General features: G+C 35.7%; 1 protein-coding gene across 1 annotated transcript in view; it reads left to right on the top strand.

Moving 5' to 3' along the window:
- Window positions 1–5,969: 5,969 nt before the first annotated feature.
- Window positions 5,970–9,159, top strand: part of LOC115446453 — a 69,565-nt gene continuing 66,375 nt past the window's right edge. The window contains exon 1 of the mRNA XM_030173123.2: window positions 5,970–5,980. Within this exon, the coding sequence (XP_030028983.2) occupies window positions 5,970–5,980 (11 nt within the window). The remainder of the gene's footprint in view (window positions 5,981–9,159) is intronic.

Below are 9,159 nucleotides of genomic sequence, written 5' to 3'. Positions count from 1 at the left end.
GAAAAACTTTATAACGCGGGCGGAGCCGCGGGCAAAAGCTAGTGCTTAATATATTTCAATAATAATTGATATACACAGGAACAGTATGAATGTAGCATCCCTAATGAATAATTTAGGGTGATAAATCAGCGATGAGACAACAGTCGCACGGCGATAACGACGCGTGGCGTCATGAATGTACGCACTACACCTACCTGATTACACGCGTCACACGTGTTATTTGATTATGTATTTACGTATTTGAGAGGAGACTGGGGATAATATCTAATTGTGCCTGTGTCTAGTTTTATGTCGTTGACTACGTTTAGGAAACGCTTTTTAATATTTTTATTTTTAATATGTACAAAGAATTGATTACCGTAAAACCCTAATACATTAGCCTACGGACAGGCACCTAAAACCAACTTACTGTTTTTTTTCTTTGTCTTTTTTTTTCTCTTTGGCTGACAAAAATAGCCGCTGCGCTGACACGACTGGCTTGACAAATAATTTTAGAATGCGAGATAATTGCATTTTATTAGTATCATCATTTGACGAAGTTTTGAATAATGTATGCATGAGAATCGGACCTTTTTCGTACCAGACCGTATAGTTGCTCCTGTACATTGAAGACTCGTCATTATGGTTCGTTTCAGAGTTGCATTATCTGCAATTGTATACGCAGTAGGACAAACAAATATTTAATAGCATCTGTACAAGAACGCAATACATCCCGGTACACGATATTTTTGTACTAAGCTACTTTTTTCCGAGCAAGAAAAAAGAGCCAGGTAAACACATTAAATGTTTACTGAAACAGATGTATTTCTTCATAATGAGTAAATATTGAAACAGTTGAGTTTATCTTAGCACGGTTTGTTAGTCACGTAGCCATTAAAGGTTAGTTTGCTAACTATAAAACAACTATTAGTGGGTAAGATTTTTACAAGCGTGACTATCGCTTTATCAAAAAAATATTTGCTCTGAATTATTTTGTGTGTTCACGGTAAATAATTATTAGTATACGTGCTACCTACATGACTTTTTATAGTAAACATAAATAATAGCGGATTACTTGATGGTAAGAAAGAGTGGCAAAAGGTGAAATTTCCCGAAAGGGAACCCGACATAACATGTAGGTACATGAATGATGCATGAATGAGATCTGCGAATCGTTCTGATGATAAGTAGATTCTACATAAATTCCACGTGAAGGGAAGTCGACAAGAATCTTATAATATGGACCGTTCGCCATTGGCAAGTAACCCGGAATTAACTACAACGCTGGACTGATAATTGTCGAACCCATTAATGTGGGGTGTTAGATCATCAGATCTGTAATACTAATAAATTATATTACAAAGCCTCTTTAATTCATAATGTACACAAAACAATCACATGTACACATAGAGCACACAACTAGCATCCACTTTTCGCCTGTGTATTCCGTCCCATAATGTGATGAGGGCGAGACGATGGCTATTTCGGGCACAAATTCCAGACTGATGGAAAAACCCAAAATCACTTCAAACTCTCCAAGGTCTAACAATTTTGATTTGAGTGTTGTACCGCGCGTACAATACAACTAGACTACTCAGGCAGCCATAATACTTACTAATAATATAGATAATAAACAATAGATTTCCATATTCATTCTTTTAATAATGTATTTGGCCAAAATTGAGAAAAGCTCCCTATCGAACCTATTCTTAGTAATGTCGGCCCAGCTGTAGGTTGTTATAATTGCATTTCATACCTTCCAAATAAATCAAATATCATTGCATGAATTGCGATTCAATATATTCGTAGAGCCAAACAGATTCAATTAAAGCTTAAACAAAGAACCACAAAAGGGTTATTGAAGAAAAAAAATTATACAAATTAATATAATTGCGTTCATAGCTGGAAATCGGAAACAAAAGAATTGCCACATTCACGGTTGATCAAAGAAACCGCTTAATAGACATTAAACAAACGTGCTGCAAACATATTTTTTCTATGGATTATTAATTTAAGATATAGTATCCTCTGTATATTTTATTCTATATAATTATGTATTAAACCTCTTTCCCTGCTAAAAAAACTAAACGAAGGAATATAATACCTAATAAGACGAATATTGGATATCCTTAAAATAATTGGAAAGCTTATTAGTTTTAAGATTTGCAACTCACTGAAGCGTAGTATGAGGAAAGGTGGAATGGCAAAATAAAAGGCAGAAAGATTAGCGTTAATGAATGACGGTGCAGGAAGCCGTGGCATGTGACAAAGCAAGATATTGGATCCCTTTTAACGCTCAGCATCTTTAAACGTGAAAAATGCGTGCAATTAATAAATGTAAATATTTTTGTGTCTATATGAAAATAATATCAGGTAATAACATTAAGTAAATTAAAATGTATTGGATATTGTTTAGGTTAAGCAATGAAAGTCATGTTCTCTTAAAAGCAGTTTATTAGCCCCGCTGTCCTCATGAGATACTGTTAAAACAAAGCATTATTTTAGACAATATTCGGAACATTTTTAATCAGTTCGATACACAGAAACTATCAAATAAAAAATTACAATTCAAAACCGAAACTGAATTCGGCAAAGTGAATACCAACCGAACTGGTGACACATTTCATTCGTTTTAATAAACTTGTTTTGCGGCTAATTCGTCCAGTGTAGTGTGAAACAGATGTGCAAGTTAGTTAGCTCCCGGCTTAATGCTGGTTCACAATTGTGTTACTTTATTTGCACTGTAAAGTAGCAAATGCATGATACTCGTCTGCCGCCTGTGGCTGATTTTAAATGCCAATAGCAATATTTATGAATTTGTATTGAATCAGTGTTTATATTGAAATTGTATGTTGAACCAGTTACCAATTGTGTATGCGGATCGAAGCTCATTAAGATCGGCGTATGATTTAATTTGTAAATGAAGGCTCGGTGTTTTAAATGAATGGGTCTTCATTACGTTTGTGCATAGTTTAAAGCAATCGTATTGCATCTCATAAATTATTTTTCATTTTCAATCCTCATAAGTACTTCCTACCGTTGCACAAAATCCTCTCCTTTCCTCTTATAGATAAATATTTCGCTTTAGTTTAAAAAAATACCGAAACCAATATGCCTTCCATGAGCTTCTAAAAGTGCCATAAGTAAAGGCAAATTTGGCGTACACTTGGTAATATAAATCTTAAAACTTCATTACTCGACGCGGCCCCAAGTTGATTTTATTCGCAACAAGCCGTTGATGTTTACGATTTAAAAGGTTTCCGACGTAAAATATTACACTTGCCGACACTTTGCGACGCCTAATGTTACGTTCGAGTTTGGACGGCCATGGTAACTAACCGTAAGACGGGTTAATAGTATGTTTTCTGATGTATACTTTTGGTTGGTTTGTTGTGTATGTAGAGTTTACTTAAACGAGTAACTATGTTGAATTAAATAGGTTTTTTTTTTATATGACACAATATTTTGACTGAAGTTAGTGCCAAGAAAACGACGATGAATAACGATGTTTCCATAGCACGTTTTTCAAATGTAAACTCGTATTGTTTATACGCTTCTTATGGTGTTGATACCACTGCTAATGAAACGTTGTAACTTTTGTGGAAATCTTATGTTTTTAGAAATCTGAATATTATTGTTAGGTAGGTTTGTATTTTTGTAAATTACCTTCATAATCTTAATTTTTAATTCTAGTATAACTGCGGTGTATAGAGTTTATGAATATTTATAATAGCTTTTGCCCGCGGCTCCGCCCGCGTTATAAAGTTTTTCGGGCTAAAGTTTTCCGTTATAAAAGTCACGCTATATATTTTCCCGGGGGCCTATGTTCTTCCCAGGGTCTCAAACTGTCTCCATACCAAATTTTATCCTAATACGTTGGGTAGTTTTTGAGTTTAACACGTTCGGGCAGACCGATGCAGCGGGGGACTTTTGTTTTATGATATATTTTTCTAGAACTTTTAAGAGGAACAATCCCGTCATACATTATTGTTGCATAACTTTAACCGTTTACGCAGCGCACGCAACAGAAGCTCTCAAAACTAATAAATTGTCCCCGTTTTTGCATCATGTTTCATTACTGCTCCGCTCCTATTGGTCATAGCGTGACGATATATAACCTATAGCACTCCAGGAACAAAGGGCTATCCAACACAAAAATATTTTTCAGTTCGAACCGGTAGTTCCTGAGATTAGCGATTACTGCTCCGCTCCTATTGGGCATAGCGTGATGATATATATAGCCTATAGCATTCCAGGAACAAAGGGCTATCCAACACAAAAAGAATTATTCAGTTCAAACTCCTAGTTTCTGAGATTAGCCATTACTGCTCTGCTCCTATTGGGTATAGCGTGATGATATATAGCCTATAGCACTCCACGAACAAAAGGCTATCCAAAGCAAAAGAATTTTTCAGTTTGGACCGGTAGTTCCTGAGATTAGCCATTACTGCTCCGCTCCTATTGGGTATAGCGTGATGATATATAGCCTATAGCACTCCACGAACAAAAGGCTATCCAACGCAAAAGAATTTTTCAGTTTGGACCGGTAGTTCCTGAGATTAGGCATTACTGCTCCGCTCCTATTGGGTATAGCGTGATGATATATAGCCTATAGCACTCCACGAACATAGGGCTATCCAACGCAAAAAGAACTTTTCAGTTTGGACCGGTAGTTCCTGAGATTAGCGCGTTCAAACAAACAAACAAACTCTTCAGCTTTATATAATAATAATATAGATTAGCTTGTTTCCATTAGGATAGCACAGTGTGTGAAAGGTTTTATCTCATGCGAATAAAATATAATACAAATATGCGGTTAAGAACCACAGAAGCGGTCATCCATTGTTATTTGAAGAGATTTATGAAACATTTTCCTAACTTCAATTGAATTCAATTAACTTCTAATATACGTTTTAAACTCCCGTAGTTTGGTAAATTAATTAAACAAGTTAAAGCCCGCTCATAAGACAGTATTTAGCAGACAAAACTCAATAATACACGCAAATCACACGTCAAACTGTCGAGAATGGAACAACCGCCAGAACTAGTAAAACAGGATAGTTATTGTTAACGTGTTACTTCTGTTTAGTAATTTATATCCTACTAAAATATTTTTTTGTTTGTTTGGGAGTCCCTACAGTTAAAACCGGGGGAAGCTTGTGAATGGGATTCTAGAATCCGGCTAAGGGACTGCAGGAATCCGGTGAAGAATGGGGAAGCAGATTGGTGAAGAAAGATGGGGGAGAGATGGAAACTTATTAGGTTGGGCAGAGGGGAAAAAGATGGGAAATGTTACCCTCACAGGCCTTAATGTGAAGTTACAACCACGAGGTATACACACTTTATTACTGTGCGACTAGGGCCTCGACGATGGTCGAGCAACTAAAATACCTTTATAGTTATTGCTCGGAGCTTCACTCGTGTGGAAGAATCTTAACAGAATAAACATTTCATTATGTATATTTCAACAGTTACTGCCTTAATTTCTAACAAACACCCAAACATTATCGCAATTCATCCTGTTTATAACATTAAGTTTTGTTTTAAAGTCAATTACATTGACCATAATTTCGCAATCTTGAACATATCCATACTATGCATAATGAAAATTATGTAAAGTTAAAGATATTTCTTATAGCTTATCCGTGTCTATTTGTAAAATGAAATGTTGGAGAATGGCATTAAATTAAGGAATGTCTGGGATCTCTCGTACAAAACGATTTAAGGACTAATTAAATTTCCAATAAGTATGCGACAGAATTTAAAATTAAATACTATAAAATCTTCAACCTTTATTAATGAATTTTAGCTAAAGTATATTGGCATTTTATTAGAATATATGACTACAAACATAAGTTAAATATGTAGGTCATATTTGGACTGCATTGTACTTGACTTCAAGTATAATAGACACTTAATGACAAAAGAGCTTTTTCAGTTCACATAATCAATTTTGCTACCAAGAAAATACAATATTAAAGAGCTCCATTATGGTTCCGAAGTGAGTAGTGAACCGACTCCAACTACAGTTGGATTATGTTTCTAAAATGGAATTATGCGAAGTTTAGCTAACGACATCCAGTTATGATAATACTTGGATCGCTCTTGTGTTGCCTTCTCGGTTGGAAGTCGCAATGGCAGCAAACTTTAAAATATAGTGATGGAATTGTTTATAAAGACTCAAGCTATGCTAGGAGCAGCGCTTTGTAAGGTAAATAAGGTTACTTTTTGAATTGTAATCGTTAATTAAGTGAATTAAGTTAGCTTTACGCATATTATAATAAGATTTTACTCAAATATAATATTTTATTAAATATCAACGCCTGCTTAGGCAGTAAATCTGAAGATTCGTTTCCGTAAATAAATGAGCAAAGAAAATACGGCGAACTAATTTTATACTTACTTTTGTGTTGCCAGATAATTATAACAATTATCAAAGAAAATTTTTGGAGGATTTTTTAATCCACAGGTCACAACCGATTTAACTGAAGTATCTCAATAAAATTAACGTTTAGATATTTCGTTTTCCGTGACGTAATTTTTGTCACGCGATTGATCCTACAGATATTCGGTGCACGTAAACTCCAGGGGAGCAACGGTTCTCAACTTATTTAATCTATGTCCGTGCCACGTCGAGGATTAAATTACCCAATGCCGTATGCACTCTCGGCTAGACCGCAAGTTAGAGCACGTGACACTCTGCAATCCACTTGGGTTTACCCTGAGACGTCGCGTTTGTCACTGCATTGATGAATCGTCCAGTGGGTAATTGATTTGGCCCATCAGGATTGCGACGGGGCGTTTGTTTTAAACTACGTGCGGTGATTAAACTTGAACTGGTGTGACAATGTGTATTGGATGTTTTAATTATTATTGCTTAGGTATAATGTGTAATTTCGGTTTTCCCGAATAATTACGGTTGTGTTTTTAATATTTCAGTGTTATCGTGGGTTTTTGATGAAATGGATACCCGAAAACCATTTTAGTGAAAATACAGAAATGTGTATTGTGTATGTAAAATATGTATGATTTATATATTCCATCCAGAAGGAATTTTGTTAAATAAAAGAGACTATACAATTTAATTGGACCAACTAAGATGACACAAATTATTTATTCAGTCGGTTATATTTTTATGTTTATTACAACTATTATTTATTTTGATTATTGGATAAAATAAAAATATAGAAAACACCAACATAAAATGCGTCGGCTCTCCCCGGCCCTTTCAAGTTCCATATTTAAATCACGCCAACTATCTGACGCGAAAGTGATATCTGCCGGTTAGTTTCTCGAAGCGTGAAAAGCAATAAAATTATTCATCGTACAGTAGGTACGTCGAACGCGCTGTTCACGACCGTAAACATTGTTACCTGTATCCTGCAACCATTCCTGCATCCAATTAGTCCGACGAAGCTAAATTGTAAATCCGTGTGTCGACATGCTATCATACAAATTGGTGTTTTCTGCTTTGCATGGATTTACAGTCAACAGCTTACATTAAATGCGACCGACCGTGAAGTGACGATTTATTTATGGGAATTGTATGAGGTGCGGTTACATAATCATGTCAAAGTGGTTGTTGGAAATATACTGTGTTTTAAAATTCGAATTTTTGGTGTTTATACTGTTTTGTCAAATCACATAATCATTTCAAGGATATATAGACTACAAACGATATTAAAATGATCAGTAAATGCGATTTAATAAGAGCTACATACATATGTAATATTGTCGTTCATATACAAGCTCGAACATAGCGCATATAATATAATACGCCGTCTGTATAGGCCATTACAGTACTTATCTACTTTTATTTCCAAAAGTTTATTCATAAGATAACCCAAGGTTTTTTTTTATAGTTTTGAATGACGAGACGAGCTTACCATTCGCCTGATGGTCAGAGATACGACCGCCCATAAACAGCTGAAACACCATTCATCACCTTGAATTACAAAGTATGGTATTCCACTGCGCTCGCCATCCTGAGACGTGAGATGTTAAGTCTCATTATGTCCAGTAGTTACACTGGTTACAATGTCCTTCAAACCGGAACACAATAGTGACTACACACTGTTGCTTGGCGGCAGAAATAAACATTGTGGTGGTACCTACCCAGGCGGAATCTCACATATCGGAATGAGGATTTAGAATTTAGGACCCCTGACATCGTATTGACCGCACGAGGACATTGTTTATTAATACAGGTTAAATGTGAGAAAATACTCTACCTTAGTTTAGCTGATTTATTTGGGTTGCAGACTAATCTAGCAAAAAAATATTCGGATTGCCGATTAATCTAGCTACAAATAACTCTTAAGCCAGTTTCTTGTGGTTTTCATACTCAAAAATAGTACCTTACAGAACCGGACCTTTTTAGTAAGTGAGAGTATGAACCCTAAAATGTTCGATAGAGTCATTATTTACCTACTTTAGGCGTATGAAAGGACATATTGCTGGGTACACGCTGAGTAAACTTCGGCTCGTCTTGATAAAGTGTCCTTTATGCGCAAACTTTGGACATAAAACAAGGTGATTTAAGACCCAGACATATTTGAGGTCGCGGCTCGTGCTAAGTCGATGGTAGTTGTTCACGCGCCATATAATCCACTGATCACTGGCAAAATAAATACACAACTTATATGGCTTCGTTTGTTGTCAAAACGTTATGAACCTATTATGCGGCTTTTGCGGAATGCTCGTCTAAATTGAACTTGTTCCAAATGCAACTTTGTTTGTCATTTTGGGGAAAAACATGTATTTGTCCGTTTATTTTTCGGCTAAGAGTATTTCGAGTTAATGTTTATTGTCGTTGTAAATTCTCCAGTCAGAGAGTTGTTTTCTCTTTGACCATCTCGAGTGCTGGTTTACTGCTATCAAACCGTTTATGGCTGTTTATTTAGCTGCATTTATAATATTTGGTTAGATACTGCCCGGAACATATATGAACATCTGTAACATTAATTTCTACAAACAATCCCCGGAGACAGTGCATTTAACATGAAGATTCACGGCATTCCATATTCAAAATCTAATTACGTACAACGTCCATGAAGGTAATAAGCGATAATCGTCACAAATCCGGATGCAAACGTTAATTGACAATATGGCGGTTGTTAGTTTAACCCCAAATCTGGTGTGTTGGTCCCAGCGGCGCAAGATACGGGTATCTAGTTAACT

This window comes from Manduca sexta, chromosome 8, assembly GCF_014839805.1.
Source record: "Manduca sexta isolate Smith_Timp_Sample1 chromosome 8, JHU_Msex_v1.0, whole genome shotgun sequence".
Taxonomy (NCBI): domain Eukaryota; kingdom Metazoa; phylum Arthropoda; class Insecta; order Lepidoptera; family Sphingidae; genus Manduca; species Manduca sexta.
The sequence above is the reverse complement of the archived record's forward strand: the minus strand, read 5'-3'. Positions and strand labels throughout refer to the sequence as shown.